Below are 12,832 nucleotides of genomic sequence, written 5' to 3'. Positions count from 1 at the left end.
GCTCAATGACAATTTGATTGCTTGGGAAGTTTTATGTTTGTGTGTTTTGGGGGAAGATCTATATTAGAATAAGCAAGAGTGAGACTTTAAAATCATTTATAACAGTAACTATATTTTGATCCAGTATTGATGTAATAACCAAAGTTGTCTATTTTTGGTGGCATCAAACTTAAGTATGATCCATTTAAAGTATCATTTGCTTCTCTTTCCCTGAGTGCTTTGCTTTCCTTCTATGTAAAAAAAGTAGACAATTGCCTGGATAGTCTAAACATAGCAAAGATAACAGAATTGTAAATGGTCATCCACCAATCACCCATAAAACTAGGAACAAATAATCCCAAAGCATGTTTTTACACTAAAAATTCAATGTTTTAAGCAAGTTGATAAAAAGTACTCTTATTAATGTGTTAATTCTTAAAGCAGCAAAAATGAAACTGGAAAAAAGTTCCCAGGCAACCTAACTACTATTTCAGGGCTCTGAAGTGTCTATTCCTTGCGCCTATACAGCGCTATAATTAATATTCACAGTATATGAATTAGAATGAGAAAAATATGATAAAATGCCACATAACATTTCATTTTAAAAATTTCTACAATTTTAAAAGGTTGTCATTTTAAAATACAATTTTTTTATTCATTTTCTCTTGGAGGATGTATTATTTATGTACACCACAAAAGAGACTGAAATTTCCTCAAGTACAGTCTTAAAATACATTTTAAAATTAATTTAATTGAACTACTCATTCCACATATGGCTTGGGCTTTAGTATAAACTATAAATGAATTAATCATTGGTGATTTTATCTGCCACATTTCATTGAACATTTCTAATTTACTAAAGCTATTACTTTCTTTAATCATTTATTGGAATAGAAATATCTAAATTCATTGTTTAATTATTAACTTTGGAATTCAATTGAACACTGGTTTATTTTAGTACTAATTATTTTAATTGCCAGGGAACTACCACTGTTAGGTATGAATTGAGTTGTTAAAAGTTAATATTTTCCTGCTGCCTTATAATATGTAAAAAAAGACAATGCAACTTGAACTTCTCTTATATTTTCAGTTTCTTACTGGAGTAGTTTCTCTCCATCAATATTTATGTACGTATGTTCAACTTTTCCCCTCTTAAAAAAGACTTCCACCAATATAACTCTCTTTTGATCCCATATCTCTCATCATCTATCACATTAATTCTTACATTCCTCACATTCAAATGTCTTGGAAAAGTTAGACAAAATTTTATGCAACCATCTTCCACTCAGACTACTAAGACTGGAAATTTATTCTCCCTACCAACCACTCCATCAAAACAGTCTTTGCCAATCAACAAGAACTATTTTTTTTTTAATCTGAGTAGTGCACTTTAGTTTGTCTCTAACTTGTTAGCTGAGCAGTCCTCAGCATTGCTGTCCTCCCTGAAACACTTTGTCCTCTTGCCTTCAGTGACAGGATATTTCTTGGTTTCCTTCTCACATTTTTCTGGTTCTCCTTTCTCTACCTGACTCTCAGATATCTTTTACCTATTTTTTTTTTTTTTGAGAGAGAGAGAGAGTGGGTAAATAACTATTTAAAAAGTTCCCCCCTCTTTTTATTCTGGGGGTTGGGTGCGTAGATTTTTAACTCCAGGATTAATACTGTAAATTACTCATGGGTCAAATCAGGTTTTATAAATTTGATCTTCCCATCTATGTTTCACTATCACATTTCCATCTGTGAATTTATTTTTACTTATCTCAAGATAGATTGTGTTTCCTGTATCTAAAGTCATGTCTCTCATTAATTCTGGGAAATTTTAAGAAATTATCTCTTTAATAATTGCTCACTCTCCCCTTTTTCTCTCTTCCATGCTTTTGGAACTGTTAATTTAATGTTATATCTTTTTATTCTATCTTCCATGATTCTTAATCTCTTTTATATTATTTTTAAACTTTGAGCTACAACCATAGCAATTTCTTTAGGTTTTCCTAGTAATTCTCTTCAAGTGTACTAATTTGTAATTTAGCTTGTCCATGCAGGTTGTAATTCCAAGAATCTGGTTTTCATTTCTGAATGCTCTATTTTGTTACTTTTCAAATCTGCCTATTTTTCTCAATGTATCTTTTTACATGACTTTTTTTATTTTGTCTTTTTCCTATAGTGCATATTAGATTTCAATCTGTAGTCTCTACAGATACAGATAATTGCTTAATGTCTGAAGATCTTGTGGGTCTAACCCTGTCTTTGTTAATTCTGCTGAATTTCACATACCAGACTTGTTTTATCTTTTTTATTTTTTAAAAATTCTTTCTTTTTATAATTCTGAATGTCAAGTCCATCTGTAATTTTGAATTTTGAATTTTTTGTCCCCTTGTGAAAATCTTATGAAGCTTTTCTTGGGGTTATGTCTTCTGTCTTCTCTGAGCATTCTACCACTCCTCCGAAATGTTACATGCCCTGGATTGATTTTGATTTACATTTTTCAATTTAGGATTCCTAAATAATGTAAAATGGAACTTGTGATTACAGTTTCATGATTACATATTTTTAGGTGAGACTATGTTTTTTTTTTTTTCTACTCACAGTCCAGGTTACGATAGACCCTATTTGTACTTAACGTTTACAATTTGAGGGCCCTGGGTTTCTATTGGGAACCACACCTTATGTGGAACTAAAGACTTTTCTCTTTTGTCCCATATTGACATTAAAACCTAAGCATCTAGATTACAGATCCAGTTTTCTTTTACTGCCTTTGGAGGCAAAATTACATAGACAAGCAGTTATAGTTAACTGTTCCATTATCAGTACCCTTTTATTTCTGAACCTTAAAAATATGCACTATTTTCTTAAATATTCAGCTATGTATTAAAATGTTTGAATGTTATTTTATCTAACATTTCTCATCTGTCTGCCATATTGGCAGCACTATTCAATATTCTTCCTATCACTTCCCTGAGTCTCAGTCTATGTATATTTACTAGGTCTGGGGTCCCCAACCCCCAGGCCATACCATTGACTGGTACACAGCAGTCTGTGAGCAGTGGGCAAGTTAGCGAAGCTTCCTCTGTATGTACAACCACTCCACATTGCTTGACTCACCGCCTGAGCTCCACCACCTGCCCCCCATTTGTGTGCATGGAAAAATTGTCTTCCAGGAAATGGGTTGCTGGTGCCAAAAAGGTTGTGGACTGCTGCCCAAGGTGTTCTCTTTGACTTCTAGGGCTTTGTCATCTAATAGTGATCATTCCAAAATCTATCTCAAACCTGTTTCACCACTTGTATCTTATATATCCTATTGCAACCATTCTAAATTATTTTTTCTGTTTCTCATTTTATATACTCTTACTTCTGTGCCTTCAGGAATCCCAATCCCTCTTTCTGGAACATTCTAAAAGCACTCTTTCCCCTCTTATCTGGTTTAACAAGAACATATTATTCATATCAGCTTTTATATCACTTCCTCTGGGAAGCAATATATAACCACCCAAGATTATTTTAGATGTTTCTACTGTGTTCTGTAATAACACTTTATACCGAATGTCATAGCATTTATCAGATAATTATAAAATTATTTAATTGAATTCTGGATGTCTTTCCTGGTATATTATATTATACGCACTCTGACAAAAGAAAATATTCAATATTATATTCCCAGTGCCTACCACTATTGTATTCATTCACTTAGTCATTCATTCTAAGTAATATATCTTTAAGGTCTAGATTCTGTCTCATATAAAATTCTCAGTAAAATATCTTGAATAAATAAAACTTTTGAGTAGTTTTTCCCTCAATTTTACAGATTAGGAACCTCAGGTCAAAGATGTCAGGTAACTGCCAAGGCCGCACAGTGATAAGGGCAGGATTTGAACCTATGTTTGCCTTTCTGCCAAGCCTATGTTCGTTATATGTGGCATTATACCTGGTATATAAAATGAAGTTTCATGTAACGACAATGAAATAATGGCAAAATGAAGACTCATATAATTTTCTCCAAAATGTATTTACTTTATTGGATGTTTTGAAGTTTGTTCTATATAAGTACCAATTCTCTAGTACCATACTAGAGTCAGCATCTAGAAATGTTATTTATTTTCTCAGTGGATCTAGTCCTGTAGTATGTCTATTTTTAAAAGGTACTTTTCATAACAATATTTAGTTATATATATATATATATATATATATATTAGAGTAGGTAAGAATCAGAATTAGAATTTAAATAAAAGACAATAAACTACAGAATGAAGAATTAAATTTTTAATCTTTTCCTGAATCTTTCTAAGTTATAATATTATTTTAAAGATGTTGGGATGATCAGCATAGTATAGTGAAAATATAGTGCATTTTGGCATTAGTCAGACTAACATTCAAATTTTACTCTGCTGCTTGCTGGTTATGTGATATGTCCATAGGCAAGATATACTGTTTTCTTCTGCAAATGGGGGTTAGCAATAACAATTGCAGGCCTGTTGTAAAGAGTATAAGCAATATATATATATATATATATATATATATATATATATATATGACTAGACTCATACCACGTACTCAATAAATAATAATAAATAATGTGATTATTATTATATCTTTTAGATTAAGATAGCAACTTTCCTAACCCTAGATTCATAGGTCTGAGACAGGAAAGAGCATAAATTAGATCTGATATCTGCTTCCCTGGTACACTTTCCTCTAAGCTTTGTATACTGGATAAATATAAGTATCACACCAACCATGATTACCCTTGAGTGAGAAAGACAATTGTAGCCATTTACATAATAGCATACATATAACCTGGAAATAAATTTTAAGGAAAGATATAATAGATAAATTGAGCATATTACCTGTAACAATAGAAGATTTTTTAGCAGTTCATTAATTCATATTAAATATTCTATGCAGTTTAAGTAACTACCATGCTAAAATATAGTTTTCTTTCCCTCACTGTAATTGTAAAGTGATAAAATGTAAGCCACTTTGTTTCATAATATTTTTATTTTCTTTTTGAGAGTTAATAAGGTAATCTTTCCAAGTGTCCTGCAATTTGTGTTCAAAGAAGATACAAAGTCAAAGGATATTTAAGCAAAGTCAAGAAAGAAAAAATTGTGTAACATTTAAGTATGTCAAACATAAAAATTCCTAAAGATGTTTTAACAGAGAAATTATCCAGAAACAAACTGAAATATTCAGATATTGTTCTCATCTTTTAAATAAACACTAATATGAAAGGACAGAAAAATGTTAAATTTATCTTAAGAGGCTTTTTTGTTATTTTATTTTTTAGGGAAATAAAAATATTGTAGTTAGGCCTCATTCTTCTGTCAACACTAGATATTTGTAATAGGATAATAGGAATTATGAATATAGTATTTTTGTACATTAGTAAAAAGTGAAGATCCCTATGTTATATTTATAAATTTTGATGGAATTCTTTCCAAAATGTACATTTGCCTGCATTATTAACCAGAAAAGAGCCAAAGAAAATTTTAATATTTCTATATTAGTTCTATCATTTTTCTTAAAATCAATTACTGTGTTTTATTATAATACTGTTATAACCCTGGGTGTCCTTTGAGCAGTGAACCCTATTTTTTGCTACATTAAATGCTTTCAGAGTGTTGTGCATTTCTAGATGCTGAATCTTCTGACTTCTTGATTTTTAGGACTTATAGGACACCTGAAGTCATGTTAAAACCAAAGAGTCTGTGACAAGAGAGGCTGATGTATTTATCCAAGGTCACACTACTTTGAGAATGAAATAGAAATGACACTTTAATAACTTTGCTCCTTTACATGTTTTCCTTCAAATAATGCCTTTGTTCTCTTTAAATATTTGCCTGCTACTTTCTTCTAGTTCCCAGTTGTTTTTCTCTATAGCAATTTGCTTTTTGGTCTTATAAGCTAAGTCTCTCTACAAGGTTGACAAAAGAAAAGATGTAGCTAAGTATTATTTTTCTAAAAAAAAACATATTCTCTATGCAATTATTTAAGCACACATGTCCGTTTTATGTGTGAATGTATGTTGTATTCAGAAGGGTTATGTCTCTCATTTTCTTAGAGATGCATTGATTTTAGATTCTTTTATTTATTCCGATAATTTATTTACCTATTGCGAGATAATTTCCAGTTTATTTTTTTTCTGATTTTTAGAGTTAGAATTTAATAGATGGAAACATTTTTAAAGTTCCTATGGAAAATTTCCCAACTAATGAAATATCACCAAGTTTTAGAAATTTCCAGAGGTTTGGGATGATTTATTTTTTCTTAGTAAAACTTGTGATAGTTGTTAATATGCTAAGTTTATAGAAGAGAGATTAAAATGTGAATTAAATTATTATAGATCCAAAAAGGTGCATGCCATTTTTAAAAATTATATCTCATCATAACTTAGAGCCCACATTTCATTGTTTAGTCATTTGAACCAAAACTTGAATTGATGCTTTTTTTAAATTCCCCAATTCATGTCTACAGCACATCTTCTAAACTATAATACAGCTAGTAAATAGCTGTTATTTATTGAAGGAAAAAACACATTTTGGACATTAATATTGATTCTTGAAATATAAACATAAGTTCTCATTATCTTCTCAGGTAACAAAAGACAATGTTTTTAGAATTATTGATTAAATTATGCCTTGAGCATTTTCACTTTTCTTTCTAGTACTCCCCCTTATATGACAGATTATTTGTTGGGTGTCTACATGCATAGCTTTTGATACAATCTTCACTTCCTTTTTACTTCTTTCTTTGAATCACATTTAGGCTCTGATGACATTGTCTGGTTTTTAAGAAGTTAAATTTATTTTAAAATTCATCTCTCTTCAATCAATTCTCCTCTCTAAATCAATAAAAATGTATTCAGTTTTAGAATAATTTCTATTCAAATGCCAAATACCTCAGATGGATAGGCCCAAATATAAACTCCCACAAAGAAATTGTTTTTTAAAAAGTAATGAAGTAATCAAGAATGCCATACCCACCAGATCAGATAGGCCACTACTTTCCCTTCATGTGACATGTGAAATAATATCAATTTGTTTCATTAACTATATAAGTTATCAATACTAAATATGGCTAACATCTGAAGACTGTTCACTGGCTGTCACTGCTGATCACCCTGGATGACTCCCTTTTCCAACTTCTGCTGTACACTGGAGAGAATTCTTATAGGCTCCAAAGTCAATTCAGTAATCCACCACTTTAAGAGTGGAAATGAATATTCTAGCCTCTGATTTTAATTTAAGATAGTAGTTTTAGGAAAATTTACAACATGAATCTTTACACTCTCATGCAAAATTAATTTGCTCCTATTTTACTATTAAATTCCAGTTCATAATTTCCCAAGGACTATGTGTTAATATGAACTTGTAACTTAAAAATATCAGTTTTCAAGCTAAAAATACAAACAACTCTAGAGAAGTTACTAGTAATGTCATTTATATTATATATATAATATATAAAATGTATATATAATATATAAAATATATATGTAATATATAAAATTTATATATTCTGAAATATCATCACCAATGTGTTTTGTTGGTTAAAGTACCAAGAAAATGCTTAGTGACCTAATTTTGAATGAAAGCACTATCGGTATTCCTATGTAAAGTCTTCAATTCTTAAGAAGAAATTATCATGAATATCATTTAAAAGTGTAAAAAAAATGCTTAGGTGAATCTTGGTACAATATGCTCTATAAAAACAAAAAGTTGATGGTGTTATATAATTTTAAAATAAGATTAAAAACTCTAAATGATTGAAATCCCCAGCGTTGTAAAATTATGAAGAAGTGGTTGGTATGGACAAAAACTTGTGAACAAATGCTAAAATAGTAGAAGTATTTAGAGAGACAAATTTCTGATAGACACAATTAAGTACTGCTTTGTGTAATAAAACAATTTATGAAAAATATTCAAACTTTATGCTTAATATATGCTAAAATATGCATAGAGTAAAATACAAGTTTAGGTACATTCATGGATGAAAAGTAAAAATGAGATTGGATATTGGCAATAAAGTGTAGTAGAAAGAGTGATGGATGGAGAGCTTGAAGAACTGAATTCTAAGATCTGTTTTTCCTTAGGGAGGTACATATAACCTTAGGCAAGCCTAACTTTTCTGAGTTTCAGTTGCCATACGGTTAAAATAATCAGACACAGTCTATTTTTTAAGCATTGACATACATTTTTGTTATTGATATATTTTTTCTCCAAAAAATAGTGCTCAAATTAAAACTAAAATGATACATGATAGATAGATTAGATAGATTGACAGATAGATAGATGTAGATTAGGGATGAATAGAATTTTCTGAAGGAGTTTGGGCAGCCAAAGTTCAGCCTGTTCATCTGTCTGATGTCCTTGATAGCCCTGAAACAATCCACAAAATGCAATTTGGAAATATTATAGTCTCTTCTATCAAATATATTCTAGTATTCATGCCAATTGTATTACAGAGAAAAACAAATATTTGCCACAAAATGTTACTGGCTACAATCATCAGAGGAATAATATTAAGGAATATGGACTATAGATCTATTTCAGTGTATTATTTTCTTCTGTCTTTGTATCAATAAACTGATGAACTTTATTTTTTCTTCTTTTTCCATTTTCTTAATGTCTATTAAATGAGCCCTCGTGTGTGAGGATTTATGATGCTAAGCATATTCTCCTGGGAGCTAAAAGGTCTGGTATTGAGCAACTCACATAAACTCTAAATGAATTACTTTTATCATATATGAATTAGAGAAAATAAAACTTTCTCCTGGAAAATATTAGCAAGCTAATCCAAATTCCTTGGATAAACTGTTCAGTAATTTTATTTTTCTGTGATTTCTATTATTTCTGTTTTTTTGTTATTGTTGCTATCAATCTTGATTATTGGATCTTATTGTGACAATGTTGTCTTTTGGATTTACTAATACTTAGAATTGGCTAATTATCTCCTTTCAAATTCTTTTTCTGTGCTAATTCTATGAGATTTTTGGTTATAATTATCTAAAGGTTAGGAAAGGATGTCTCTTTATTTAATTGTGTGAAATTTCATTTGAAATCTAATTCTTTCCTATTTTTTCAGGTTTTTGTGCTTTCTTTTGTAGACTCAGAATTCACACTTTTAAAAGTCTTTGTGTAATACCAACTAAACTGATTTCTTTGAGTTGATTTTTTTTACTTTCACCTTATAATGTTGATATTTCTCAGAGGCAGAGTTAGATCTGACTTTTCTGCTTTGGCTGTCTGTATTCAGAAAAGGTCTTCCTCTATTAAAGCATCAATACATTACTTTGCAGCACCGGAGTGTAGAGCTCCATCAGCTCTTACTCACTGAGTGGAGTTTGAGTCCCTCAGTGCATGGAGTTGACATCTACTCATTTTTCTTGCAGCATAATGAATCCAAATGATCCTTCATGAAGTGATTCTCCTAGGCTTTCAGTTACTGGAAAGTACTCATTTAAAAGACATTAAAAGTATGTGTATCGTATGTCTGCAAGAAGTTACATTCACTGTATTTGTTTATCTACTATTTCCTATGTGCCTTTGTAGAGAACAGGTGAGGAGTTCTGATCACATTAGCAAATGAGACACAAATTAAATCATGTATAGTCAATAACATGTTTCCTTTTGAACACTTTTATATCTTTCACAGAATTCCCAACGTGTGAGCCACTAACACAATTTATATGCAAAAATGGAAGATGCATTAGCAGCAAATGGCACTGCGACTCTGGCAAGTACCAAATGCTCACTGTAAAGCAGATTTGATTGGGGGTCTGGCTGTCTGGACTGCCTGGCTTCCTTCAAAGGTAGTTTGTAAGAAGCTTGCAGAGCCAAGCAAAATGACTAAGACAAGTGGTGAGAGGGCAGCTGGCACATCAAGGGAAATTAGTGTTAAGGATAATGGAGCTCAATATCTGTCCTATGGGGCTATGATAGATGTTTGTTTTCATATATCATATTGGACACAGTCTAAGTCTACAAACATGAAGTAAAGAGGACAACTGAGCAAATAACCTAGACATTTCAGGCTCCTGAAAGTATTTATATAATCTCAGGAAGAATAGTTTATATATTATAATGGAATTATCCAGATGGTTTCAACTCTGTCACCTTTCTGTCTATGTTCAAATGATGTATTTTTCTTATACTCAATTGTATCATTATGCTAAATTATGCCAAATGAATTATATATAAAATGATGCATTCTTAGCCATTTATTTCAATTTAATCTATTTTTACTTCACATTTCTCTCCTATCCCTCCTGCAATGATATTTTACAATGATACTGCACAACAATTTCAAAGTATAAGTACACACATAGAAGCCAGGAGAGGAGAGGATGGCTAAATAGTGGGTCTTCATGTTGGATAATGGGGAAGAGGGACTGAACTGAAGATTTAAACTCTGGGACATAGAGGTTTTTAGGTTTAAATAATATTTTTTTCACAACAATTATATTATTTGTATCATTTCATGAAATTCCTGCAATCACCATCATTCACCACAATCACTTACAATCACCATGTTTCATGTTACATAGATATATTCAGTCAGTGGTTACTTATTTATGAGTGAAATAGAAATTAAGCTTCAAAATCCAAATTCAAGGATTTTTTTTCTTCTTAGTTTAGCAGTTGATATTAAATCAGAACAGATAAAGATGAAAATAATTCTCCCAATGTTCATGGGAAATGTTGATCCACTGATTTGTCATTCCCTTTTCAAAAACAAAAAACAAAAGCAAACTCTATATATATATAAAAGAAAAAATTGTAAGATAAGTATTCCTCCTGGACCAGGTTTCATACCTGATGTTGATGTTTCTTTCCAGATGACGACTGTGGGGATGGGAGTGATGAGGTGGGCTGTGTTCGCTCTTGCTTTGCTAATCAGTTCAGATGTTCCAGTGGCAGATGCATCCCAGGCCATTGGGCCTGTGATGGTGACAATGACTGTGGAGACTTCAGTGATGAAACCCAAATCAATTGTACCAAAGAAGGTTAGTGATTTTATAAATCTACGAAATCTCATTTTAAGTTGCTATATGATATTTGTAGTATTTCAGAGTGAATATTATATAAAAATAAAGTATTCATTGGATTAAAATATACATGTGGAACTGTATGGAACAATTAATTTGCTGATCTCTTTAATTTTATCCTTTGCTTTTTTTTTTTTTTGGTTTCTCACTTCAATACCTCTTTGTACCTTGATACCTTCTGTGGTCTTTGCTTCCCACATTCATTAGATGCTTTACTTACCAATATTTTAATCTCCTTAAAACACACAAACCATCCCAAAGGTGAAAAAAAGAACATAAAGCATAATTTTACTTTTATTTTTATACAAAAGTTGTTTCTTTAAGGTTTGAATAATCCCTTATTAAATGGTGATGTATTTCTAATTGATTGACTCTCTAGAATTTGGGTTAAGAGAAGAAGATCATGACCATGGATGGCACTCAGCATGTCTCTGAGGAAGATAACCTGACATTTACATGAGTTACTTTGCAAAATTTGATCAGCCATAAGGCATGTTAATAAATTAGAAATCAAGTTGCAAATATCTCAGAAAAAAATTCATTAGCCTTTCAATCATACAATTAGTACCATTTTAACAGAAATCTTTCTTCTGCTAAGAAACTGAAAGATATTATTATTTATGCTTTCATTTCTTCCACAAATATTAATTGAGGATAAAGGGCAGATAAAGGGATAAAAACATGGAACCTGCCCAATTTAAATATCTAGCATGCAAACAAACAACAAAAAATATATTTAATGTGGTGGGATGGGGAAAATAATGTACTTTGTGATCATATGAAAGGAAGGATTTTCAAAATAATTTCCAAGGCGATACATTTATCTTTTGCAAATATTTTATAACCTATACCATATTCTCTAAATTGTTTTCTGTAACATGGATTCCTTTTGTCTTTTATTTCTTCTCTCTCCCTCTCTTTCTCTCTCTCTCTCGTAAGTTCTGGAAACAGTGGCTATTAAAGAAATAATTTATATAAGACTAGGTTCTTAAAAGAATAATGTTGGTTTTTTTGTAAATTCTCTAAGTGATTTATTGAAAGACATATTTTTTGGTTTTGATTTTACAAGGATAACCTGGATTACAAGAGTCACAGCAAAGATCCAAATACGGCTAAACAATGACCCAGAAACCATGAGGCAATGAAATACAGTTTCTCATGGTTAATGTTCTTGACATGATTCATGTCTTTCTCTAGTGGTGAAAGTAATAGAAATTACAACAAAAACAGAAAATAACTAGGGATTTATTTGTGATGATGTCTTATAAGATTTAACATGAGGATATTTGAATTCAATTTTGTCTGAAAATCAGAAGAATGAATTATAGATAGGGGTACTATTTAATATTATCTGTCTCGTTTTCTGTTATGTAGTAAGTTCTCATTCTCTCTCTCTCCTCTCTCCCCCTCTCTTCTCTTTATGTCTTTCTCATTCTTGTGTTCTCTTCTGTCTCAATTTAGTTTTTCTGTGCATATATATAAGCTAGAACTTCTTGCTTAACATGAATCTGGCATAGAAATTTTTTCTTTTTTGTGTAAATAATATCTTTTTTATTTTTTTAAATATTTGGTGGGTGATTGACATTTTAATTACTACTTAATACTTTGAATGTAAACTTCATTTTTTCCCTCCATACAAATGTCTTTTTAGGCTCCTCATGGGGTGTACATCTGTGGCATGCTGGCACTGCCCCATAATATGCTGTGAAAGATAAATTGCCCTAAAGTTAATTTATTTCCACCTCAGATGTGAGATCGTATGCCTCTCTTCTGTGTGTATTTATCTCTAAGTTAAAATGATCATTACACATTAAG

General features: G+C 31.0%; 1 protein-coding gene across 2 annotated transcripts in view; it reads left to right on the top strand.

Moving 5' to 3' along the window:
* Positions 1-12,832, top strand: part of LRP1B (LDL receptor related protein 1B) — a 1,745,675-nt gene that overhangs the window by 1,099,905 nt on the left and 632,938 nt on the right. For both annotated transcript variants that reach the window (XM_020288518.2, XM_076005497.1), the window contains exons 19-20: positions 9,625-9,705; positions 10,808-10,975. In XM_020288518.2, the coding sequence (XP_020144107.2) occupies positions 9,625-9,705; positions 10,808-10,975 (249 nt within the window). The remainder of the gene's footprint in view (positions 1-9,624; positions 9,706-10,807; positions 10,976-12,832) is intronic.

Source organism: Microcebus murinus, chromosome 8 (genome assembly GCF_040939455.1).
Source record: "Microcebus murinus isolate Inina chromosome 8, M.murinus_Inina_mat1.0, whole genome shotgun sequence".
Lineage (NCBI taxonomy): Eukaryota > Metazoa > Chordata > Mammalia > Primates > Cheirogaleidae > Microcebus > Microcebus murinus.
This window is presented reverse-complemented; position numbering and strand designations above follow the sequence as displayed.